The sequence below is a fragment of the Fistularia commersonii genome, chromosome 20 (genome assembly GCF_037954325.1).
Source record: "Fistularia commersonii isolate RoL2024-O1a breed Wild chromosome 20, RoL_Fcom_v1.0, whole genome shotgun sequence".
NCBI lineage: Eukaryota > Metazoa > Chordata > Actinopteri > Syngnathiformes > Fistulariidae > Fistularia > Fistularia commersonii.
In genome coordinates, this window is record NC_141303.1 from 5,265,372 (window position 1) to 5,291,376 (window position 26,005).

At 41.0% G+C, this 26,005-nt stretch overlaps 3 protein-coding genes across 6 annotated transcripts in view; 1 reads left to right on the forward strand and 2 right to left on the reverse strand.

Annotated features, from left to right (window-relative positions):
- The first annotated feature begins 320 nt into the window (after positions 1-320).
- Positions 321-10,200, forward strand: gnpat2 (glyceronephosphate O-acyltransferase 2). Its single transcript, XM_086167525.1, has 15 exons — positions 321-652; positions 734-910; positions 1,836-1,965; positions 2,078-2,205; positions 2,317-2,392; positions 3,151-3,302; positions 3,698-3,828; positions 4,721-4,962; positions 5,399-5,656; positions 5,745-5,824; positions 6,405-6,545; positions 7,212-7,311; positions 7,419-7,512; positions 7,612-7,673; positions 7,798-10,200. The coding sequence occupies exons 1-15, from the start codon at positions 455-457 to the stop codon at positions 7,848-7,850; spliced, it is 2,022 nt and encodes a 673-aa protein (XP_086023651.1). The 5' UTR covers positions 321-454; the 3' UTR covers positions 7,851-10,200.
- Positions 8,509-9,578, reverse strand: LOC147222682 (uncharacterized). Its single transcript, XM_086167526.1, has 2 exons — positions 9,479-9,578; positions 8,509-9,026 (listed from the first exon to the last, which is right to left on the reverse strand). Exons 1-2 carry the CDS (start codon positions 9,540-9,542, stop codon positions 8,509-8,511), a joined length of 582 nt encoding a protein of 193 aa, XP_086023652.1. The 5' UTR covers positions 9,543-9,578.
- Positions 10,201-11,584: 1,384 nt separating the features above from the next.
- Positions 11,585-26,005, reverse strand: part of itsn2a (intersectin 2a) — a 52,272-nt gene continuing 37,851 nt past the window's right edge. For all 4 annotated transcript variants that reach the window (XM_086167523.1, XM_086167524.1, XM_086167522.1 and 1 more), the window contains 11 exons: positions 23,464-23,585; positions 19,199-19,305; positions 18,469-18,652; positions 17,373-17,471; positions 16,542-16,709; positions 16,186-16,398; positions 15,864-15,985; positions 13,922-14,004; positions 12,918-13,001; positions 12,652-12,825; positions 11,585-12,204 (listed from right to left, as the gene is read on the reverse strand). In XM_086167523.1, coding sequence (XP_086023649.1) covers positions 12,053-12,204; positions 12,652-12,825; positions 12,918-13,001; positions 13,922-14,004; positions 15,864-15,985; positions 16,186-16,398; positions 16,542-16,709; positions 17,373-17,471; positions 18,469-18,652; positions 19,199-19,305; positions 23,464-23,585 — 1,508 coding nt within the window. In that variant the 3' untranslated portion in view covers positions 11,585-12,052. The remainder of the gene's footprint in view (positions 12,205-12,651; positions 12,826-12,917; positions 13,002-13,921; positions 14,005-15,863; positions 15,986-16,185; positions 16,399-16,541; positions 16,710-17,372; positions 17,472-18,468; positions 18,653-19,198; positions 19,306-23,463; positions 23,586-26,005) is intronic.

Consider the following 26,005-nt stretch of genomic DNA (forward strand, 5'->3'; position numbering starts at 1 on the left):
AGGAAACATGAATGATAATTTCCACTGCAAGATACCAAGGTGGGAGGCGATACAAAACCTCAGGAGTTTCGCCCCCGAATGCAGATTTAAGCTGCTAAAAACTTTGACCTACTTATTAGCAATGTTGCTTCACACCAGGCAGCTTAAACTGATCTGAGCGCAGACTGAGTACATTATTACTGTTGTGCTATTTTCTTTCCATACATAAATTCCAGGTTTATGCACATTGGATTGATTAGCATTAAAAAAAAAAAATCCAGTTTTTTGGTAACTTCTCCCAAGTGCACATCAGTGTAATACTTATTCCCATTTTTTTTTCCATCTCTTACTCTGCTCAAAATTAAAACCGTCAAAGGAGGAGAACATTTCGGTAAAGAATCGATCCTTGTCAGAAGACCTTGACATTTTTGCTTATGGGTCCAGATATGCATATATCTGATTGTATCTGCAGCATATGGACTCGAGCAGAACATTCCTGGGAGGTGACCAGGAGTTTGTGGACATACTGGAGGACCGGAGGCTCAAATGTGACCTTGGCCATGCCCTCAGGACCTTCAAGCCTCACCCGTACAACGGAGCAGCATCTTGCTCCATCGCTGACCTCAACAAAGCCGTGCTGGACTCACAGTATCTCCGCTACATCACCAAGGAGGTAGGTTGAAAAAAAGAAATATAAGGAGGACATTTGACCTTTGCGGCTACATAAACAATAACCCCTCCGTTTTATCGTCAGGTTGCCACAGAGACAGGGTCATCCGCGCAAGAAGTGAGAGAGTCGGCGTCTGAGATTTTAGAAGAAATGTCTCAAAACCTTCAGCTGGGTTTCATCAGGCTGATGGGCTTCACCCTCAGCAAGGTGTTCAAGAGGCTCTTCAGCAGCATCTTTGTCAACAAAGAAGGACTCAACACTGTAGGGACCAGAGATAAATGCTGCTCCGTCGCATTTGCAAACCACACCCGACAGAAATGGTGGTAGAATCTGCAGATAACTGGCATTTGAGCACTTTCCTGTTACACAAACGTGGACTAATTGTGTTTATAAGGTTTTGCGCGATGTAAAATAGACAACTTATCTGTTAATTTGTCTGATTCTATCTTGTGGTTACAAGGTTTGGCGCAAAGTAAAATAGACAAATTATCTATCTGTTAATATGTCTGATTGTATCTGAGTCTTAACAAGGAACTGAAAAGGTATTTACTGTCACACACTGCATTAAAAATGTAATATAAATTGGTATATACAAATTATACAAATATATATATGGTTCATGGAATTGATATTTCGGAAAAATTACAAATTATACTTAAAATTATATATAAAAATAATAAATAATATAATAATAAAATATAAATAAATAAATAATACACACATTAAATGAATTAAATATGTATATAAACACAAATTATTTAATTGTATTTCTTTATATATATATTTATGAATATAACTTTGTGTATATAATATTATATATATATATCCATAATTGTAAATTTTAAACTTATTTAAACATGTGTAAATGTGTGTGTGTGTGTGTGTGTGTGTGTGTGTGTGTGTGTGTGTGTGTGTGTGTGTGTGTATGCATATATAAATATGTATAGGCAAGAGAAAGTCTGGCCTTCATATGTGAACATTCATTTTAATTTCTTCTGACTTAGCCCTCAATGAGACTACATGATATAAATTGAATTTTTTTTTCCAAGACACCCGTTAGATTAATGCCACAAAAATGTTAACATGCTTAATTCATTACTTTATGGATCACTTTAAATTTTTTTATTTTTTATTTTTTTGGACATTTCACTGCTCTGAGGTATGGATTATTCACCTTTCCTTGCAGCTCCAACAAGCCGTCCAGGAGAACCCTGTCATCCTGATGCCCAACCACCGGAGTTACGTCGATTTCCTGGTGATCTCCTATATCTTGTTCACATATGACATCCCCGTACCTGTTATTGCTGCAGGAGTTCGCAAGTATCTATTTCATTTCACACAACATAATACTATTTCATTTATTCATATGGCGTACATATATATTTTTTTTCTCTTCTCTGTTTTCTCTGCGTCCCCTGCACTATGAAGATCTTTCTGGGATGAAGGTTGTCGGAGAAATCCTGCGTCGCTCTGGAGCTTTCTTTATCCGTCGCTCCATTGGGTCTGATAAACTCTACTGGGCCGTGCTGTCGGAATATGTCAAAGTTATTGTCAGGGTAAGATGACGGGAGCTAGGATTGGTTGGAGTGTTGAAATATTACTCACAGATGTCACTTGATATTATTATTTCTATGAATTACTTCCAACTCTTTATTTTGTTTGTGCAGAAGGGGTTTGCGCCGTTGGAGTTTTATGTGGAAGGCTTTAGAAGTCGCACACTAAAATCTGTGACTCCGAAGTTGGGTGAGTGTCCACCTCTCAGAAATCTACCAATATGGTGCATTTACAAAAATCTTACTCAATGCCAATGCATCTATTTATTTTGGAGGAGTGGGGTTTTAATTGCTTGACAACTGGGATGCACAAGTATACAAACGTGCCCGCACACACACACGCACACACACACGCACACACACACACACACATATACAGAGTCTTTCGCTCCCTGTGTTCTGCATTTGCATCACCACTGTATTTTTTAATCATGAGGGATGACTAATGCATGACTGTCAAAATTTAAAGAGGTGAGGTTATTATTGTCATTATTATTATTATTTTTATAACAATAAAACACCAGTTATTAGCATGAAACTTATGTTTTGCATGAAACGTTAATATCATTTTTTTAATCCCGAGGGATGACAAATCCATGACTGTCTAAATTTAAAGAGGTGAGGGGTGAAAAAATAATAATTTTTATGATTGATATTCTTATTATTATAATAAGAAGAATAATTATTATTGTTGTTGTTGTTGTTGATATTATTATAACAATAAAACACCAGTTATTATCATGAAACAGTAAAAGTAATATCAAGAACAATAATAATAATAATAATACTATTAATAATGATAGTGTCACCTTTGCAATTATTATTTTATAAAAATATTTTTTAATGACAAAAACTTTGTATTGATGATGATGATGATGATGGTAATAATAATAAAAGTAACAATAATAATGATAAACATTTTGCATTATTTTGTGTATATGTGCACAGGTATGATGCAAATGGTGCTGGAGCCCTACTTTAAGGGTGAGGTGTTTGACATCACACTGGTGCCCATCAGCATCAGCTATGACAGAGTGTTGGAGGAATCTCTGCTCGCCTATGAGTTACTAGGAGTCCCCAAGCCCAAAGAAACTACTGCGGTGCGTCTGCTCTGAATTGCTCAATTCAACATACCGCAAATCTCTCATCAATCTGTTACTTTTACCGGTTGAATATTTCTATCAAAAGCTATGTCTGTATGTCATGTATGTCAAACCCGTTGGCCGAAACAACCAAAACAGATTGTTCTTATTTTTTCAATTCAGCAGAAAAATGGAAGAAAAACTTCACAAATAGCTGTTTGAATTGCAAAAAAAAAAGCGTTAATGTCCTTTTAATTGTAAAGCATCGTCATGCGTCTAGCTAGAAAGAACAGTTTAAAGAAAAATGAAGATTCAAGTTAAAATGAAGGGATACATACAAAATTCTTTTTAAGCTGAATTTTTAACACATGCAAACATATGAATCAGGATGTTTCTGCTGTGATTTTCTGCAGGGTTTGCTGAAGGCCAGCAAAGTTCTGCAGGAGCATTACGGCAGCATGCATGTGAACTTTGGCCAGCCGCTGTCAGTCAGACAAATGTGTCACGGGAAGATAAACCGCAGCCAGTACAATCTCATACCCAGGTAAGACACCACGCAGGTAGGCGACACACACTCCTCTAGAAAACCCATCTCTTTTCTTGACTCGCCCAGGATGACGCCTTGAACTTCAATGTATTTAAAAAAGAAAACTTCCATTACATTCAATCCCAAATCAAATTAATTTCTATCACTTGCCAGATAGATCCCTTCGTATTTCACTGCGTACACACTATGTTTCTCTGCTGTTTGCTTGGATAGAGTCCCCTGCTGCCGTACAAGGGTTTTTGCCTTCAATGCCATGATTGCATAAGCCACAGCAATGTGTGAAAAAATTATAAAAATTTTTTAAAAAAGAACAATAATAAAAAAAGGAAATATAAAATAAAATTAAATAAAAAAAGTAAAATAAAATGACAAAATTAAATTGCACAAAACAGTGCTTTTCTTGGAAAAAAAAAAGAATGCACATGTGAAGATGACCTCTGTATTTGCTCTTAGATACTGGGGAGGAGACAAAAAAGATAATTTTTCTCTCAAGATTTTCAAAGTAATATGAGCAGATATTTATATATTGCATCTGAAACTTGTGGGGGAAAAACAAGATTTGAGCCATATATGAGATTTATATACGTGAATTTATGATATTTTCATTTATTTCTCATTGAACTTGACGTTACTGGCCACAAGATGTCTCCTGATTCACTGCAAAGTCAGTTGCTTCATGTTCCACTTCCAACCTGCAGCCACTAAATATTATGCAGGACCGGCTTCCGAATATCCGTGAGGATGGTACAAGTGCAAGATTTTCAATTTCCGGTTGTTATAAAAACAGCATCACACAGGAAAATGAAATCTAAGGCATTTTAAAAATGGTAAAAAAAAATTCTCACCCTCTCGACAAGCTTCGCTAACCATTTTCCCTTTGCGCCAGCAGAGATCTACCTCAGAGTCCCACTGCAGAGACCCAGGGTTGTGTGAGCTGGCTGGCTCACCTGACGGTGCGAATCCAGGAGGAGGGCTCTCACGTCGGGCCCTGGTCCCTCATGGCCTGCCTGCTGCTCCAGACGCCGACCTCCGTCCTGACGGATGAGGGGCTGCCGTGGCGTCAGCTCACGGAGAAAACACTCTGGCTCAAGAAACTGGCGCTGGACTTCGGCGCTCGCCTGAGCTGGCCTGGTGGGGGAAAAAAAAAAGACTTTTATGCTCTCGCTAATCTAACTTTCTAACATCAATCCAACAAGCATTTATCACCATTTTGACTTTCACATCTTTTCAACAACCAGCAGGTGGCATTTGCACGTCGTTCAGCGACACCAGACAGATTTAATGCGGTTACTGAGCGTCAGAATCTCACCTCAGGATTCTAAAGGCCGGTTGAACCTGGTGTAGATCAGACAGCTTAGATGAATGCGAGCTGGCACAAACATTCAGACTCACTTAGGAGATCTTTGTGGATTAATTCCCTTAAAGTTACTTACCTTAAGAGGACTTGACTGAACTGTCCCGCTTTGCAGGTCTGGTGTGTGAAGATCAAGTGCTCTTAATACCCTCACGGGCCATCCAGGCCATTCTAGATGTGTCAACCTATGAATATCCTTATCTCATACTCCAGGTAAAGTTCCCGCCATGGATGTGATGTCACGTGCCGTCAAACTTCACAGTGCCGCGGTTCGCTGCAAGGCGGGGTGCGTTTACCTGCTCCCGGAGAAAAATCTGGCGAGGAAGCACCCGACCAGCCCGGAGGAGGGCGTGATCCGGACGGCGGCCGTCGTGCTGATGTTGGCCTCCTACCGGAACCAATCGCTGCACGTCTTTCTTCGCCCCGCCATGTTGGCGAAGGCCTTGCAGGTCACGAAGAGCACGCGGAGGGGTGAGAGTCAAACCAAGCCGGGACGATCGTTCGGATAGCGTTCTCAGCTCGCACGTGCTTCAACCCGGTCCCAAATTCTTCTCCGCAGATGAGCTCTTCGCCTTCTTCCTCTTCCTGCGGGATGTTTTCAGTAACGAATTTGTTTTCATCCCCGACAAGGCCTCTCAGGTGAAGGATCAGCCTCCCGCCGATTGCTCCTCACAACTGTTACAGTATTGTGGCATTTTAGTCAGGGAAAACACCTGGTTTACAAACGCCCGTTTACAAAGCAATAGCCTGCAATAAAACTAACTGTTCCCCCCAATTCCAGGTAAAAAAAAAAAAACAGAATTCCAACCACACCCACAAAATTCCCACAGAAAACAAGCATCAACATAAACCCCAACATTCGTGACTCGCTACACTATATTAAGAGCAAAGAACCCGATGTGGTGATTTTCTTCTCCACATGCATGCAGCTCAAAACTCACCTTTCTCTGCATTTTGACTCCGTCTTTGCTCGAGAAACATACGGCGCCCTCTTGTGTCCCGGAGGTCACAGTGTAACTGAATGGATTAATGTCGATCATGCGTTCATTTACACAAACCTACCACCCCGTATTTGACCTACTTTTGACATGAGGCACGTTGCAAAATATATTCACATTTTTGTATATAATCGGCAATATTTAACATTAATCGGTCGTACCGGTTTGGTTCCACGGCATCTCACATGTTCTTCGGTAATGCGCGTCTATCCGTTGCTCAGGATTTCGAGGAGGCCTGCCGACTCCTGGAGAAATGCGGGGCGCTGCGTCGGAGCCAGCAGGAGGTGTTGGTGTTGGAGGAAGGCCTGGAGATCTTGTCCTTTCTGCAGGAGCTTCTGCAGCCCTTTATAGACTCTTATAAGGTTTTTCTCGCCAACGATCAACCGATCAGTCAATAATAACACCGAAAGGGAATTTTAGGTTCTACATTTCTTACTACATCTGTATATTTGAGGCTGAAATGTGATTTTTATAAATTTCTGAAGACATCATATTCCATCCCTGCCACGGAGAAGAACATTACTAAGATCCACACTTCATTCTGATATATCTTTTTTTAACTATCACATTTATTAATTAAAATTAAAAAATGTATATATCAATATATATTTTTTATTTCATGTTATTAAATTAATTTATTTAAACTTAATATATTCCATTTTTATGATCAATTTTTATATTAAAATACATTAATTACTCATTATAATAAATGAAAATTATAGACGCTTTGAGAAAACATATAAAATGCAAATCTCAGTATACATATATTTAATGTGTGTATGTCAACTTATACACATTTCTTTATATGTATTTACAGTATTTTTAATTATATAAACTGTTAAATATTAATAGTAAATTGTAAATATGGCTGTTTGATGCGGCAAACCGCCGTGTGTGTTTTCCAGTTTCACGCTTTACTCAATCTTACAATACAAATTTTCAATTTTTGATATTGAGACTATCTAGGATATGGACATTTGATAAAAATCTAATGTTTGCTCGCTTCATCTGGTGCGCTCCATGTCAAGGTGATGTTCAGGTACCTCTGCGAAGAAGACGTTCACGTGTTTTCCGAGAAGAACCTGCTACCCGCGGTGAAGAGTCTAGCTACGAGGCTTATCCTCTCAGGTAAATTATGTAAATAATGTCAGAAAAAGAGGAAATAATTTCAATTTGAAAATGCAACCATTCACCATTACAGGATCATTTATATTACCATTATTATTTTGTCGCAGGTGAGCTTCTCACCTACGAGGCCCTTTCGTCTGATGTCCAAAAGAACATTTTGTCTGCCCTGAGGCGGCTGGACGCCGTGGCGAAGTCAAGGCCGTGAGTAATGAGATTAGCCCTCGGAAAACCTGTTTGGCTTTAAGCTCATTTTCTGCGGTGGAATCTGTCTTGTTTCCGCGTCTCGATTTGCGATCCCAGGTGCGAGAGGGAGGAGTACAAGGCTGACAAGGCAGCTGTTGGGAAAATCAGGGACATCCTCTGTAGGTGTATTTCATATAAAAAGGCTTTTGATTTTAAAACCGATATCCTCGTGACGGCTGGAGTTTCGCTCCCGCTCGGCTTCGCCGTGCTCTGACAGCTCTTTCATTTCGTCTCTCACCATAGCCGGAAAAATCTCTCCCCAGCGGTTCCAGATGACGCCTGATGCAAGACTTTAGTCGGCGGTGGAACCAGACAGCTCTGTTTACCTCAACTTGAACCCTTTCCCCCTCCTGTACTCCTCATCCTGGCATTTATTCTGTCTGTACTTTCAAGAAGCTACAAAAAAAAAATCAACAAACTATCACCTTTCTTCGAATCTGAAGTTGTGATCAGATGACGTTTTTTTTTTTTTTTTTTTCCTCAAGCTCACTAATGAGAGATTTTATTTTAATCAGCTGCAAATTTTTGATGTATTTTCTAGATTGACTGTTCTGGCCTTGCCAACTGACCATTTTAAGACTAATTTGATTGTGCTGGAGGCAAAAGTGCAATTCAGTCGTAAACCACCGAATAGCTAAAGAATCGCGTAGCGGCGCCAAATACCGTAAACCGTACAGCGATATCTGGTTTAAGACATTTATTTTTTTTTATCTCCTTTACATGGAAATCAATGTAAAACAAGAGTAACAAAATGCACCGTGGATTGTTTTCTCTTCATCCCTGTTTCGACGTCACCTTTCCTCCCGATTTTTTAACCACATTCTCAACAAAAGCGAGTGGAAAAGGAGGGGGGTCGACCCCCCCGGATCACCGCGAACCAATGGACGCTGATACCCTCAGCGGTCAAAAGGCCTCGTAAGTGCCAATTACCCAGCTAGCCGTTTGACGTTAAGATTATCTATACACGGGCGGGACGTCGACCTTAATGCGCAGAGCGCTCACGGGGTCTTGACAGAACACCGAGATGTATTCCAACACTTTAGAATTGAGCTTTTTCTCGCTCTCCTTGGCTCTATGGCGCTCCTTGTCCCACCTCTCCTTCTCGCCGTTCATCTGGGAGAACAGGTTGACCTGGATGGTGCGCAACGTAGCCGCCAGCACGTAGAAGCCTCCCTGCAGCATGTGGCAGAAGGCCGAACCCACGCTCAGGGCCGCGCCCAGGACGTTGGGCGCCGTCTCGCATATCACGCACACGCCCTCCAGGAAGTGCAGCGTCCCCGTCCGGCCCAGAGGCTGGCTGTGCTGGAGGTACCCGTGGGGGGACGGGCTCTGCTGGGCACTGTTAATGAAGTATTTGGCGCAGTCGGTGAAGTGGGTGGCGGCGCGGCGCAGCGGGAGCAGGGCCAGGTACAGGTGACAAGCCGCTTTGGTCAGAGCATGGAAGAGCAGCCGCAGCTCAAGCACCGCGTTGCCTGGAGATAAGAGGGTAACGGTGTTAGCCGGTCTAATTTAATACAACGGCTAATGTCACCAACTATTAAAATCTTCTCGCCGGCTACGTGGGCGGCACCTGCCATGCACACGCAAAGCGCGCATCTTTATGTGCGGGCCGTCTGGGAATCCCGTAAGAAAACACGGCAAAGGTCAGAAATGCATTTCAGTTAAAAAGCCTTCAAACGATCCAAAAATATTTTGTAGAAAGCAGCTATCCATCTAGTCTTTATTCTTTTTTTTTAAGTTTAAAATCAAGACCCTGCATCTATCCACAATATACCTGACCCCAGGTATGGAACACCTGGTCTTTGATCATTTAAATAATCTTCCAAATATTTATTTATCTATAATCTAGCTTAATAGAGAGGCTAAATATTTTTTAAAAACAACAAAAAAAACAACAAATACATGCAAGCCGAGTCTCTCTTACCGTCTATAAAGCAGAAAATCCAGAGCAGGACAATACTCGCCGCCAGCGACGTCCACCAATCCATGTGTCCTTTCCCCGCTGTCCCGAACCGGCCGGCGAAAAGAAATTGCGGAAAGAGAAAGCGAGCTATGATCTGGTTTTAAGCCCCTGCCCCGCCTTTACGCGCGTAACAACCGCAACAAACTTGAAGAGGAGGTGGAGGTGGCGGCGTTGGCGGCGGCGGCGCCAGCAGCAGCAGCAGCAGCCGCAGCAGCAGCAGCAGCAGCATCCTGCATCCCACATAAACACTGAGGGCAGGTCAGGAGTCAGCAGGCGCATTAAGAGCGGAGCCTCAACTCTTGAACCTGCTGGACCTCATTGCATCTCACACCCAACATCCTCTGCAGTCACGATGACAAAGTCACCCAAAATTCTTCCCATTTTTATTATTTTCATTTTTTTTCCCCCCTTCAAGTGTAATTTTCTTGCTTTGGGTCGAGTGTCCTGGATCTGTGTCACACACGTGAGCGTCAGACGAGATTATCCTCATGGCCTAAAAATAGAGCGGTACTATAGATTTTACTACTGTCGTAGAAAACGCGTGAGATATGTGGATGTAAATGTGGGTTTCCGTAAAAACAACTCAAGGATGACCGGGAGAATCTTTTTTTTTTTTCCACGTGAATGTGCTGGAAGTGATGCAAAACTGAGTGTGAAATGAATAATAAAGAAACTCAAGGCTACTCAGCAGAATATTTTTTTTTCTACACAAAATGATTTCTTTTGTCAATAGAAGACAAGTGTTGTTATGAATAAACTGGAAAAAAGGCAACTGCTAAAGAGACCCCGACCTCCTGACCACTCATAAAAAAAATGACTTGTTGATTTTTTTTTTTTTTTTCCACCCGTATCCCATTTTCAATACAATAGGAAACGACACAGGAGATTCACAGGACTGAAGCTTTTAACAATCCGAAGCGTGTCTAAAGAGCATTAAGCTGATGTGTAATAACACATGAGTAGAATGAGCCCTGGCCCCTCTGGGACGTGAGAGGGCCCCGTACGGGACCGTCGCTCTTCCGCCTCCCGCAGGCGGTTCAGGAAACTGCACACATTGGACAGAAAATGGTTTTAGGAAGGAAACACGTTTGCATATTCTGCGCCTTCTTTTCAATTTAGCTGGCGAAAAAGCCAAGAAATTTTGTTAACCCTGCAGTGCAGTATAAGCGGCAGATGATGGATGAATGAATGGATGGATGGATGGTTTTCTTAATGTGGTTGTTGTTTGGTTAATTTCTGATTGTTAAGCATTTTGTGCTCTAGAAATCCTTCAAAAATCAAAAAATTTGTTTCAATTGATCTCTAAAATAAAATTGTAATCTGGCTTAGCCTTAGAGATGTATATTTTTGTTGATTTGACACTGAATTTCCTGTGAACATGAAAATAATTTTGTTCTATTTTTATTTATTCTGAAAAAACTTATTTTTGTACTTATAATCAATAAACAAATGCCCTTTGTGTTAAGGGCATTTCAAATGGTCACCGGGTGCATCATTTCCCTGCAGCTACTGCTGCAGGAGGGTAATTACGGGTGTAATAAATAGTAAAATAAAATAAATAAATAAAAAGTAATTGATTAAATAGTTTATATAAATAAATAAATAAATTTGATTAATAAATCAATTAAATAAATAAATCATTTCTGCTAATTTGCTATCAACGGCCAGAGCGAGCAATCATGAAAGGCTGAATAAATAGGCTTTCACTTTTATTTTGGATGCATTTGGAGGACTGAGGCTGAGGGACAGTCGATCTCTTGGGTGCAATTATTCATTTTTTTGTTTGCACACAAGAAAACGATGGATGGCACGGTTAGGCAGGGCTTAGCGCTTCATAATGTGGAGATGTAGTAATGGGTCACCTTCTATTGAGGACTCAATGATTTTGCAAGAAATATTATCCTAGAATAATATAACAACAAATCTCAAACTTTGTCCAGAACTGTAGAGAAGAGAATCTCTAAGACTTTTGCTTTAACAACACTTGTTAAAACGAGTTCCTCTGAAATACATCATAAATACTAAGGCCTTTTGGGGAGAACAAGAAAAAATATTACACCGGAGACATTTCCGCGCTATTTACATTTTATTTAACATGTTAACCAGATTTTACTGGCGCGTGTTGTGCTTAACATGCGGTGGTTGGAAATGGCTGTTTTTAGCAAGAAACCACAAACTGTATTCCGATTTATTTCAAAATAAAATATAATTAGTTGGCTTTCCATTCACGAATGTTACCTGAATAAGGTACTTTCTGACTAGTTAACATTAAAATATTGTCAACTATATATTTACACCTAAGCCTGTTTAATGGATTTGAAATTGTCAAAAAAAATGAAATTACAACATTGTAAGCCGAAAGAACGCCTTAAAATATTCCTGGCTACACGAAAGGCTCATTTCAGGAATTTTGATGGAAATAGGCACTTGGCATGATTGCATTTACTTACATTCCTTTCATTCATTTCCTTTATTATTACAGCATTAATGTGTGTGTGTGTGTGTGTGTGTGTGTGCGCGCTCTGTTGTGTCTTCTCATTTGATTGGCTCATAGAGCTGAAGGTCTAGTTTCACCCAAACTTCTCCCGTCGGAACCTCGTGCAGCAGCAGGCGGCGGTTTGCGGCCCCTTTGCTCTCCAGCTCCTTCTTTATGGTTGCCACGGGAACTTCGGTGCGACCCAGGAAATCTACGGAGCGAGTCAAAGAGTAAACCCGGTCAAACGTCTGAATTCGAAAACGGAGATTTTCAAATTGTTTTTTATTTTCCCCGTCAGCTACTCGGGAAAAAAAAAAAAAACAACTTGCCGCTGCCGCTTCCTTTCAAATGTTCAAACGGCTTCATTTAATGAATCAGATAAAAGGAAACAGCTTTTTGTTACACAATAATCAGCTGGTGCGCTTGGAATATTTTTTCCTTTCTGTTGTTGACGGCGAGTATGAATAAATAATGATCGTGCTGTCGGCTAAAGCTGTCGCAGAGGCGGAAAAATGAGTCCGAACCGCAGTGGAGGTAAGGAGGCGTCAAATTCGGGGAACGGAGGCAAATTTCATGTGCGTTTTGCTCACGAGCGTGTGTGTGTCGTGTGTGTGTGTGTCGTGTATGAGCGACCCCCCCCCCCCGCTTTTTCACTGACCGTCGGGCGAGAACTGGTCTTTCTCGAAAACGGTGATGCTGAGGACGTCTTGGTAGAGATCTTTGACGAAGAACTGGCAGTTGAAGTTCCACTTGGGGTTCAGCGTGTCGCCAACGGGCCGGGACGTGTAGCACTGGGCCCCCATCGTCAGCTCACAGTAGGGATTACTCTTGCCTGGATTTCGGAGAAGCGGCGAGGCGTTACCCCCGGTAACGGGATGGCGCATTGCAGAGAGAAGGGAGGATGCGAAGCCGCGTTTGTCTCACCGTTGGGTTTACAGGCCTTCAGTTCTTGGGCCTCGGAGACCGTAACCAGCAGCCTGCCGATACCGCTTCCCTTCAGAGATCGAGCTGGAACGATCATTATAGGAGACCCGTTACACACACACCTCACACACACACACACACACTTCCCTTTATTAAGCCCAACCTGAGACCAGGAAAGACGGTTTCAAATCCATACTGTCGTTTTTTTTTAGGGGTTTTGCCCTTTTAGGTATTAGCTGTTTTGGTTGATGACAACATGACAACATCTTGTTTACAGACCGATTGTGAATTTTTACTTTGAGTCTGAATGATGTGTTCAATATTTTCGAAGCTTCTGGCACGTGCACCTTCGGCGCTACGCTCAAAAACATACCACCGCAAAGAAGAAGCGGAAGATGACACGAAGAGCGAAGTTCCGCGCAACGATAACGATGAAATGGGTTTTATTTTCGGCATGAGAAAACATCGCCTTTTTTCCGCAGTCCGTACTTATTTTAGATCGGATGTTTATATTACGCTGCGAGCCCTGGAAACCCCTCCAGATGGAGAACTCTCAGTCGCTACATTTTTGCGCTACATCCATCCATTTTGTTGCAAGAAAACAGCTGACCAATGAAGGGAATAGTTTCTGAAAAAAGGAAGCATCTGGTATTGGGACTGGCGAGTTCCAAAAATCACCAACGTCACATAGTTCCTATGGAACGGTGAAAAGACCCCTCCTCGAAGTCGGAGCTAAGATGGTTCGAGGAGCTGAAATCCACGGTTCCTCTGCTTTGCCTAGTTCCCGAAAAGGTTCTAGCAACTGCTAAAGGTTCCTATGAAAGTACAAATGTACGCAGGAAAGAATGAAACACAACACAAACCAATTAAACGAGATCTTTTATCAGAATTTCGGTGGTGAGGAACAAGAAGAACTCCGTTATCCCTCTCCGTAGCATCGAATCATAATAATATATCGAATATCTAATAGCCTAAAGCGGATCAGCAGTTTCTGGGACATTTACCTTGGTACGCCTTCTCCCGTTTCTTCTTCTCCGTCTCGATGAAATGCTCGGACGCAGCTTTGATTTTCTGGACCCACGTTGTCCTTCCGAAAAAGCAAGACGGGACGGAATTACAGAACGACCCCGCGTTACACGTTAACTGCTCGTGCTACTTATGACATCCACTTTGCATTCAAATTATAATGTTATGCTATATTAAGCATATTTTAGAGTGTTTTTCATTAGAGAAGGCAGACTTCCCCCGGAGAGGCTTCAGACTTTCTGGGGAGGATAAATGAGTAAAGTAAAAAGAATATTACATTAGCTGTCGAAGCTGCATGCTGAACAGCCTCCATTTATGGGATTAATTTAAAGTGATGGCAATTTCAGGGAATTTTACTGCTTTTTCCAATTTTTTTTCCCTCCCGAGTCAGAAACTAGCGAATGACCCATTTCGTGTATATAGGGAAGTCTGAAGTTTGGTCAAACAGCAGTATTTCCCTTCTTCTTCAGTTGAACGTCTATGGATTTGATAACTATTAAGTTCTCACAGGAAGCGGGAGATGCCACCGGCGGTGAATTCAGAAATCAATTAAAGTAGCATTTACAGCCTCTATTATGATTTAGTTTTTTGGTTAAGGTACGGCGCGGTAGTGGAATGGTTATTGCCCAGAAATGTGAATGTGAGTGGATGACTGTATGTCTCTGTATGACACAAAAATACTGGCGTAACTTTATATGAGATGAGCTGGAGAGTGAATGGCATGTGAATCAGAGAGTTTAATAGCTGTACAGGACTGTCTCAGAAAATTAGAATATTGTGATAAAGTTCTTTATCTTCTGTCCTGCAATTACAAAATCAAAAATGTCATACATTCTGGATTCATTACAAATCAAATGAAAAATTGCAAGCCTTTGATTATTTTAAAATTGCTGATTATGGCTTACATCTTAGGAAAACTCAAAAACCCTATCTCAAAATATTAAAATATCATGAAAAAGTAATTTTTGTTTCTTTAATTGCATCACAGAAGACAAAGAAATGTATCACAATATTCTGATTTTCTGAGAAAGTCCTGTATATAAGGTATAAAATGAGTGGGGCAGCTTGACCAAGAAAAAAGACAAAAACGTATCACGACTTCCCTCCGAAAAGTGAGCTGAGATGGAGAAAGGTGAAGGAACTAAAACCCCAGCTGTCGGGATAGCAGTCATTTTTCTCACAGCTAACTTCAACTATGTTGCTGACTCCATTCAAGTCATCAGAATAAGGTATTTACCAAAAAATACTCTGTTGTGTTGTGTCATAAGGGTTCGTGCAGTTATGCAAGATCCCCAAGCATTTATTGTGTTAAGTATACTCAGTAGATATATCAATAAATATATATTCATTTGAAAAGTAGCTCACAAGGCGAAAAAGTGTGGTCACCTCTGCTCTATATGAAGTGTGAATGAATGATTGCGACTATATGGCATGTAATGAGAGTTTAATGTTATTGTCTCGGAAAATTAGAATATTGTGATAAAGTTCTATGATGCAATTAAAAAAAAAAAAAAAAAGACTTTTCATGATATTTTAATATTTCAAGATAAGATTCTTGCGTTTTCTTAAGATGTAAGCCATAATCAGCAATATTAAAATAATAAAAGGCTTGCAATATTTCAGTTGATTTGTAATGAATCCAGAATACATGAGATTTTTGTTTTTGTAATTGCATTACAGAACATAAAGAACTTTATCACGATATTCTAATTTTCTGAGACAGTCTTGGACGAAACTATGTGAAACTATAAAGTGTCTTAGTAAACAAGTGATAAAACTATAAGTGTCTTAGTAACAAGTGAGGTAAGGAGTGCACAATAGTATGATAAAGGAAAACTTGTAGTGTAGCTGTTAAGAAATGAAATATTGCACAGTTCCATATTCGGTGACATTTCGCAATTGGGTGAGAAAAGAAAATACCTTTCATTCAAGGTCTCCGTTCTGAGGGTGTAAACGCGATCGATGTGCGACACGTGGAACAGCGGCTCGTCACTGGAGGGGTCGGCTGGCATTTTCACCAAGACCTCGTTCAGAAACAGCGGCTGTGGGGAAACAGAAGGACGTGATGAGAGGCCGGTGGGAAGCGTGTCCGGGGGGAGGGGAGCCATTAGGGACGCTGTTAGTGGGATGAAAAGGGGAAATTAAAAACCGACGGACAAGTTTTCACATAAACCAAAACATAAATCAACACCATAAAGGCGTTCATTGTAAAAAAAAAAAAAAAGGACGCGTCGAGGCTTACGGTTTTGTACATCTTTAGCTGGATGTTGGTTTTCGGGCTGAAAAGCTTGTCTGGTCCCGAGGAGGAGAAGGACTTGGCGCTGTGAGTAAGGAGGAGAAAATCATTGAAGAGGAAAGCCCACAGCTCCCTGCTGCTTTTGGTCTTGTACAGTCGACCGCTGTGCAGCAGCTTGCGAGGCCCCAGGCAGTTAGTCAGCGAGTTAAAGACCAAGTGCTGAAAGAAAAACGGGAGGAACGGAGAGAAAGGAACCCGTCAAGTGGTTTGGCTGAAAAGTTTTTTTTTCCCCCCAGGTTGTTGTGGAGGCATTTAAATTCTCAGAGTAATATATGCGAACCCGGACATATCAAAATATTCACCTCTATAGCTCCCTCGCACAGGACATGGCTCTGGATCCACTCGAGCCGATCGGAGTTTTCCTTCTCCCGGACCCCTTCGTTGACCTGAGAGCACAACTCCTCGGCACGCTCCAGAGCCTCTCGCAGCGGGACGTGGTCCGCATGGAGCTCTGGGGTGTGCTCCAGGATCTGGCCAACGTAAAAACAAGTCGTATAAATATAAATATATACTGCTCAAAAAAATAAAGGGAACACTTGAACAACACAACGTAACTCCAAGTCAATCACACTTCTGTGAAATCATAGTGTCCACTCAGGAAGCAACACAGATTCATTTTGACTTGTTTTAAGGACATTACATCAAAGTTGGATAAGCCTGGAGTTTGTGTTTACACTTTGAGTGTGATTCCTAATCCAGACCTCCATGGGTTAATACATTTGATTTCCATTGATCATTTTTGTGTGATTTTGTTGTCGGCACATTCAACTGTGTAAAGAGCAAAGTATTTCACAAGAATATTTCATTCATTTAGATCTAGGATGTGTTTTTTAAGTGTTCCCTTTATTTTTTTGAGCAGTGCATATCTATATGTACACAGGGAGCCATGGAATCGCAAAGGCGATCGCTAAAATCTAAGCGGGCGGGCACGGAACAAGTCATTAAAAAATAACAAGTTGTGTTATTAAAGAAATTAGGTTAAGATATGTGGAATTGAAAGGATACCACATCCTTGGGTTTTATACTTTGATGTGTTGTTCAGTCTCAGTAATTATGATCAGTTCATTGCAAGAGCAAGGTCAGTGTGTGTGTGTGTGTGTGTGTGTGTGTGTGTGTGCGCTTGTTCTACATACATTTTTTATGAGCAGGGGGTAACGCGTGATTCTTTGCATGGGCTTGAGGAGGAAGCTGGACAGTGGCATTCCCTTACAGCGGTAGTTAGTGGCAATCTTCTGCTCGAGAAGAAATAACAGGTTGACGGAAAAAGAAATTGCATTTAATCTCACAAACAGCATATATATATATATATACACATATATGCATATATATATATATGTATGTATATATATATATACACACACATATACATATATATATATACATACATACATATATATATACATACATACATATATATGTACACATCAAAAAAAATATATACATATATATATACATATATATATGTACAGAGAAGTCTCATTTGAACTAAAAATTGTGACAACTGGAAGAAAGAACTTTTTTTCCTACAATACAGTATTACTTCCCTGCACTTAAAAATATAAAATAAATAAATGTAACATATACACATGCATATGTAAAGTGCAATATAGTACAAAATGATTCCTTTTGTAAAAACTTTATTTTGTACAATAAGGTATTACTGCCCTGCAATAAAAGATAAAATTATGTATATATATGATACTTTATAAAATTTTTGGATCTTAAAAATCTAACAGCTGCAGAGATAAAACATATTTTTGACAATGAAGTATTACTTCCCTGCACATGAAAATATAAAATAAATAGATACAAATATAGAATGTATATATTACAAGTATTTGTTTTGATCTAAAAATTTAAACTGTGGGGAAAAAATATTTTGTACAAATAAGCATTACTCCCCTGCACTTAATATATATATATATAAAATACAAAAGTTCTAATGAAAATTAGTAATTGGAAATTACCGACTGATCCCTGGGTTATGCTTTACTGACTATTCAGTGGATGTCTTGTGTATTTAAAAAAAAAAAAAACAATGAAGTAAATATGCTGAAGAATAATCATTCACAGCACTCAAGGTTCGGCACTATTATTACAAAAATAACTGGAAAAAAATAAACAAAGCTCATGACAAAACATTGTCCATGTGTATTTGAAAATTTTTGATATCAAAAATAATTCATATCACATTTGATATACATTTTGTCGTCCAGCCGAATCCAGTACCTTAAGGAAGTCCTTGAAGTCGGGCTGGTTGTAGGTTTTGCTCTGCAAAAGGGCGGCGGCGTTCAGCTGGCAAGAGCAGAAGCGAATGTAGGGTTGCATGTGTGCCAGTTCTGACGCCAACAGATCCCCGATCAGCTGCACAGGCATGTTCTCTCCTCCGGTCTTCTTACGAACACGCAGAGCCCTGAGACGGCGAAGAAAGACACGGTCAACACTTTTCTGCAGTCAGGCATGAAACTCAGCGTGTTTCCAAGGACCCAAAGCAGCATATTCTTCCGTAGTCCACCATTACGTATTATTTCTTTCTCTAAATTTGTGTTTCTCTCTTTCTTGTTGTTTTTCTTGCCCTGCCCCCCAGCTAATGTTACGCAGTTATTTCACAAACTGGGATCATTTGAATTTTTGTATTGTATTCTATTTTTTTCAGCTCAATTCTATTCTATAAGAAGCTCTAGAATCTCGGATCCCGTTTTTCTGCTTTTGAGATATTGGTGATCATCTTCTATCGGTTTATATTTTTAGCTAGGATACACGGAAAGAAAAAAGGGAGAATTTTTAAATGAGAAAACACTACAAAATATAAAGGCCCATATGGACGGGGAAAAAAAGTGACTCTTCCTCTGAGATCGTGGGTTGTCAGTTCGGGCGGTTTCGTGTTTACAAAAAACTAATTCAACAAGCAAGAAACAAAAAAACAAAACAAAACGATACAACTCCCGACAGGACCTACTTGAGTAGTTTGGTGTTGCACATGATGAGCTCCCTCCAGTTGACAAAGATGGCCCCCATCTCGGCCTCGGTTAGACGACCAAACGCAAACATGGGCTTGTAGAAGACCTGAGAGACATGGTGACTTTTTATAGCCATGTTAAAATATCAACACAAACATATATATATATATATTTATATATATATATATACAAAAGTGTGTATATATATATACACTATATATATATATATATATATATATACACACACACACACACACACACACATATATATATATATATATATATACATATACAGTATCTGTGTGGTGTATATGTATATAGACACACAAATATATACACATGTGTATATATGTATACATATATACTCATATGTATATATACACTCAAGTGCATATATACACGTATTGTATGTGTGCATATGTAGACATGCATTTATACATGTATAAGAATCTATGTATATGTGTGTAGATGTATGCATATATACTTATGTATACTTACATACATACAAATATGCATATATTTGTATTTATATATACATTTGTACACATGTATATGTATATATTTACATTTGTACACACATATATACATACACACATATATACACATTTGTATACATATATATATATATATATATATATATATATACACACAAACACACACAGACATATGTATACATATATAGGGCGAATATAAGAGTATCATCCAGAGTCAAAGGTAAAATGCAGCCTCAGGGCGGCACTGGCCCGTGCCTCTCCAAGCCTGCCTTGGGGGGGCACGGAGCAGTGTCTCCCTGTGCCGGTCCCAAGCCCGGATAAATGCAGAGGGTTGCGTCAGGAAGGGCATCCGGCGTAAAACTTTTGCCAAAACCAAATATGCGAGACAACCAAAACTATACCATACCGGATCGGTCGCGGACCGGGTTAACAACGACCGCCATTGGTACTGATGACCTACAGGGTACTAATGGAAATTGGGCTACTGTGGGTCGAAGAACAAGAACAAGAAGAAGAGGTGGAGTGCGTGTTCGGAAGCAGAGAGAGAGGAGGAAGGGAAAGAGTCTGGGACTGAGAGTAGGGACTTTGAATGTTGGGACTATGACAGGAAAAGGTAGAGAGCTGGTCGACATGATGCAGAGAAGGAAGGTGGATATACTGTGTGTCCAGGAGACCAGGTGGAAAGGTAGTAAGGCTAGAAGCTTAGGAGCAGGCTTTAAGTTGTACTATTATGGTACTGACAAGAAGAGAAATGGAGTAGGAGTTATCTTGAAGGAGGAGTTTGTTAGGAACGTCCTAGAGGTGAAAAGAATGTCAGATAGACTTATGAGTCTGAAACTGGAAATCGAAGGTGTGATGCTCAATGTTGTTAGTGGCTATGCCCCGCAGGTGGGATGTGAATCTGAAGAGAAGGAGAAGTTCTGGAATGAGTTAGATGAAGTGATGCAGAATATTCCCAGAAATGAGAGAGTGGTCATTGGTGCAGACTTCAATGGACATGTCGGTGAAGGCAATAGAGGGGATGAAGAAGTGATGGGCAGATTTGGTATCCAGGATAGGAATGCAGAGGGACAGATGGTGGTAGATTTTGCAAAAAGGATGGAAATGGCTGTAGTGAACACCTTTTTCCAGAAAAAACAGGAACATAGGGTAACTTATAAGAGCGGAGATAGGAGCACGCAGGTAGACTACATCTTGTATAGACGAGGTAACCTGAAAGAGATTAGTGACTGCAAAGTAGTTGTAGGTGAGAGTGTAGCCAGACAGCATAGGATGGTGGTTTGTAGGATGACTCTGGTGACAAGGAAGATGAAGAGGACAAAGGCAGAGCAGAGGACAAAATGGTGGAAGCTGAAAAGGGAGGAGTGTTGCATGGTTTTCAGGGAGGAGTTGAGAAAGGGTCTGGGTGGTCAGGGTGAGCTTCCAGATGATTGGACAACTACAGCTAGTGTTATCAGGGAGACAGGTAAAAGAGTACTTGGTGTGTCATCTGGAAGGAAAGTAGATAAGGAGACTTGGTGGTGGAATGAGGAAGTGCAGGAGTGTATACAGAGAAAGCGGTTAGCGAAGAAGAAGTGGGATACTGAGAGGACTGAAGAGAACAGACAGGAGTTCAGGGAGGTGCGGCGAAAGGTAAAGATAGAGGTAGCAAAGGCAAAACAAAGGGCTTATGATGACTTGTATGCTCGGTTGGATAGTAAGGAGGGTGAGAATGATCTATACAGGTTGGCGAAACAGAGAGATAAAGATGCAAAGGATGTACAACAGGTCCGGGTGATAAAGGACAGAGAGGGAAATGTATTGACAGATGCTAGAAGAGTGATGGGAAGATGGAAAGAGTACTTTGAAGAACTGATGAATGTGGAAAATGAAAGAGAGGCAAGGGTAGAAGAGGTGACTATTGTAGACCACAAAGTAGCAAAAATTAGTAAAAGTGAAGTGAGGAAGGCATTGAAGAGGATGAAGAGTGGAAAAGCAGTTGGTCCTGATGATATACCTGTGGAGGTGTGGAAGTGTCTAGGAGAGGCAGCGGTAGATTTTCTGACTAGATTATTCAACAGGATCTTAGAGAGTGAGAAGATGCCTGAAGAATGGAGACAAAGTGTGATGGTGCCTATTTTTAAGAATAAAGGGGATGTGCAGAATTGTGGCAACTACAGAGGGATAAAGTTGATGAGCCATACAATGAAGTTATGGGAAAGAGTAGTGGAAACTAGACTGAGAGCAGAAGTCAGCATTTGTGAACAGCAGTATGGCTTCATGCCTAGGAAGAGTACTACAGATGCAGTATTTGCGTTGAGAATGCTAATAGAAAAGTACAGAGAAGGCCAGAGGGAGTTGCACTGCGTTTTTGTAGACCTAGAAAAAGCATATGACAGGGTGCCAAGAGAGGAGCTCTGGTATTGTATGAGGAAGTCTGGAGTGGCAGAGAAGTATGTTGGACTGGTGCAGGACATGTATGCTAGCTGTGAGACACTGGTACGGTGTGCTGTAGGGGTAACAGAGAAGTTCAAGGTGGAGGTGGGACTCCATCAGGGATCAGCACTGAGCCCCTTCTTGTTTGCAATGGTGATGGATAGGCTGACAGATGAAGTTAGACAGGAATCCCCATGGACCATGATGTTTGCGGATGACATTGTGATCTGTAGTGAGAGCAGACAACAGGTAGAGGAAAATCTAGAGAGGTGGAGGTATGCTCTGGAAAGGAGAGGAATGAAAGTTAGTCGCAGCAAGACAGAATATATGTGTGTGAATGAGAGGAACTCGGGTGGAGCGGTGAGGCTACAGGGAATGGAGATCAAGAAGCTGGAGGATTTCAGGTACTTAGGGTCAACAGTCCAGAGCAACGGAGAGTGCGGAAAAGAGGTGAAGAGACGGGTCCAAGCAGGTTGGAATGGGTGGAGAAAAGTGTCAGGGGTACTATGTGATAGAAGACTATCGGCCAGAATAAAAGGAAAGGTGTACAAGACAGTGGTGAGACCAGCGATGATGTATGGACTAGAAACTGTTACAATGACCAAAAGACAGCAGGCAGAACTAGAGGTTGCAGAGATGAAGATGTTGAGGTTCTCTTTGGGAGTGACCAGGATGGATAGGATCAGGAATGAATCTATCAGAGGGACGGCACATGTTCGATGTTTTGGAGAGAAGGTCAGAGAAGCCAGACTGAGATGGTTCGGTCATGTACAGAGAAGAGATAGTGAATATATTGGTAGACGGATGCTGGAATTGGAGCTGCCAGGCAAGAGGTCTCGAGGAAGACCAAAGAGAAGATTTATGGACGTAGTGAGAGAGGATATGAAAGTAGCTGGTGTGAGAGAGGAAGATACAGAGAATAGGGTTAGATGGAGAAAGTTGACTCGCTGTGGCGACCCCTAACGGGAAAAGCCGAAAGAAGAAGAAGAAGAAGAAGAAGAAGAAGATCCAGAGTCAAAGGTAAGGCCTGCAAGATGGCAGTGAGACCAGTGATGCTGCCTGGTTAACAGGAAAAAGGCAGGAAGCAGAGCTGCAAGTAGCAGAGATGAAGATATTGAGGTTCTATCTTGGAGCAAGGATGATGGAGAGGATCAGGAATGAGCACATGTTAGATGTTTTGGAGCTGAACTGAGATGGTTTTACAAAGAAGGGATGGTGAATATTTGGGCGGAAGGATGTTGAGATTGGAACTGCTAGGCAGGAGGCTTCGATGAAAGATGCGGGACTCGACGGAGGCGGGGTAGAGGCTGAGTCGGACCCTGAGGGGAAAAGCCGAGAAGAAAAGAGGAAGATACCTCTAATACCAACTCCAGGTCCTCCACATAGGTCTCCTCTGTTTGGATGAGCTCGTGGATGTAACCCTGCCTTTTTCTCTCCTGCGGGGTCATTGTGTCCAGCGTCATCAGGTCAGCACACCCTACAACGCGCACGCATGGGCACATGCAGGCGAACGCACATGCAGGCATGCGCGGGCACACAAACGCACAAAAAACTTGTCACAACGACGTCAATGTTAAAATCTCCCTTTATTATCGAATTTGTGATTTGTATTTACATTTAACGCACGGACAAGAGTGAGGCACAAAATCGTAAACGCAGCCCGAGAACGCAGGGAAACGTTCTGGGCGGCGTTAACCGCGAGGAACGCCGCCGCCAAAAATGCCCGATCGCAGAAAGGCGACGGGCCTTCCTCCACGTGGCGGCGGCGCTCGCTCCGAATGATTGCATAGGTATGGATGGATCGAGTTGGCCGGTGTTCGAGAAAGGAAGCCGCGGAAGACTCGGGTGATCAAATCTGGGAAAAATTCGAAACCCGGATGATGTGCAGAGCGCCGTTGATTTCTTTGACCCCCCGCTCTTTACACGCGTGCCATCGTCTGCGTGTTTTTGCTGGTGATCTCACAGGAAAAGGATGAGTCGAACAGAGGCGTTGGTAAACGCAAAAGCACATAATGAGCGTACGGGCGAAATCACAATCGATCAAGTTTTTAACCCAGGTAATGCATTATTAATCAGAAATCGGGGTTAGTGGGGGATCGAACGATAATCTTTATTGGTCCAGTTTAGAAGGTTTTAATTCTGTTAGTGCAAGAATGACTGACCCTTTTTAATCCAGATTTATGCGCATTGTTTAGAAAACTAAATCATTTGTCCAATTCTCGCAGAAGTGTTGAGAGGCAAGTGAAGCTATTCCTTTTTTTTATTGCAGTTAGTATGTTGACGTAACACTCGTATTTTTCTTGTCCTGTTCAAAATGAGCAATTGCTTTTTTTTCCCAATCCAGAAATGGATCCCTTTTTTTCCCAGTTGTGTACCTAAGAGCCAAAGTGATACAATTCTAAGTTGATTTGCTATGTAAAATTATAATCTTGTATTTAAGTCACAAGAATGACCCATGTTGTTATGTTTAAAAAAAAATGTTTTAGTCTCTCAGTTGAAAACATTTTTTACATCATATTGTGCGAAAGTTGTTTAACAGAAGCGTCATGTTGGTCTTTTTCTCTGCAAATCTGCAATTAAATCTGCATAGTAATAGTTAGCTTTAGCATTAGCACAAATGGGTAATACCTCCGTATTTCTCAACCCCTGTCTTCTCACTTAGAACACAAAATGAAAAAAAAAACAAAAACGTGTAAGCAGCAGCCTTTAGGAAAAGTCAGTAAAAACAACAGCAGCTGCATAAAAAAATGTCAAAAACAAATAATAAACAGATAATGGATAAATAATAATGTTAAAAAAAAATCTATAAAAAAAATAATAATCTAGCCTGAAGTATCGGTTGGAATGGTGGCTAGCGCTCATAGCGACAAGGTCCCTGGTTCGATTCTGACAGGACGGCCTATGTGTGGAGTTTGCATGTATTTGTGCATTTCCTCCGGGTTCTCCAGTGTCCTCCTGCACTCCAAAAAACATGCAAGAGGCTTGTTGGAGACCCTAAATTGCCCGGACGTGTGAATGTTGCATGTTTCTTTATGTGGCTTTGTGATGGAGTGGTGACCTGTCCGGGGTGAATCCCGCCTCTCACCCACCCCCACCCTGAGTGCAGAATAAGCATTATAGATAATAAATGAATGACTGAATGAATGAATGAATGAATGAATAGAAATGTAACGAGTGTTACAACAACAGTCGCTCAAACCGAAGAGCATAAAATTTCCTCACTTGCCTTTCAGGGTTTCTGTAGAATTTATATCAATTTTTTTTTTTTATTTATTCATATAATTAAACTCTCTTGAGTCCTTATTTCTTCAACATATTTCACAACAGTTCATGCTTTTGTAGCAGAAGAAAAAAAAATCCTTCCAAATTTGTGTCTAGCTGCCTCTTTTCTCACTTTTTTTTCTTTGTTATTTTGTTAAAAGAATCATCGAGGGAAACGCGGTCCAGGAGAAAGCCAGCGGGTTAGGGTTAAAATCAAGTGCACTTGAAAAAAAAAAAAAAAAAAAAAAAGAACAGAAAGGGGATTTAATATAAGGGAACAGAGAGTTTAGAAGAAAGGTTTAGAAGAAAAAAAAAAAAAAAAAAAAAAGGGAGCACAAAGCATCGCAGTCCTAAAACGATTGAGTCGGGAAAGGGCAGAGCTGGGCTGTTCTCGCTGACGGCTGGGCCTCCAGTCACAAAAGAGCAATTGGCTCAGACAGAGGTGGTGGGGAAAAAGGAGGAAGAGGAAGAGGAGGAGGAGGAAAGAGCAAAGCCAGCGTTACTGTCCTACAGAGGAAACAACAACAAAAAAAAAAAAATGACGTGGAGGAGCAGAAGGGGGAAGGTGAGTGAGATGGAGAGACGGAGAGACAGCAGACATTAATATAGTTTTAATATTAATGCTGGACTCATACA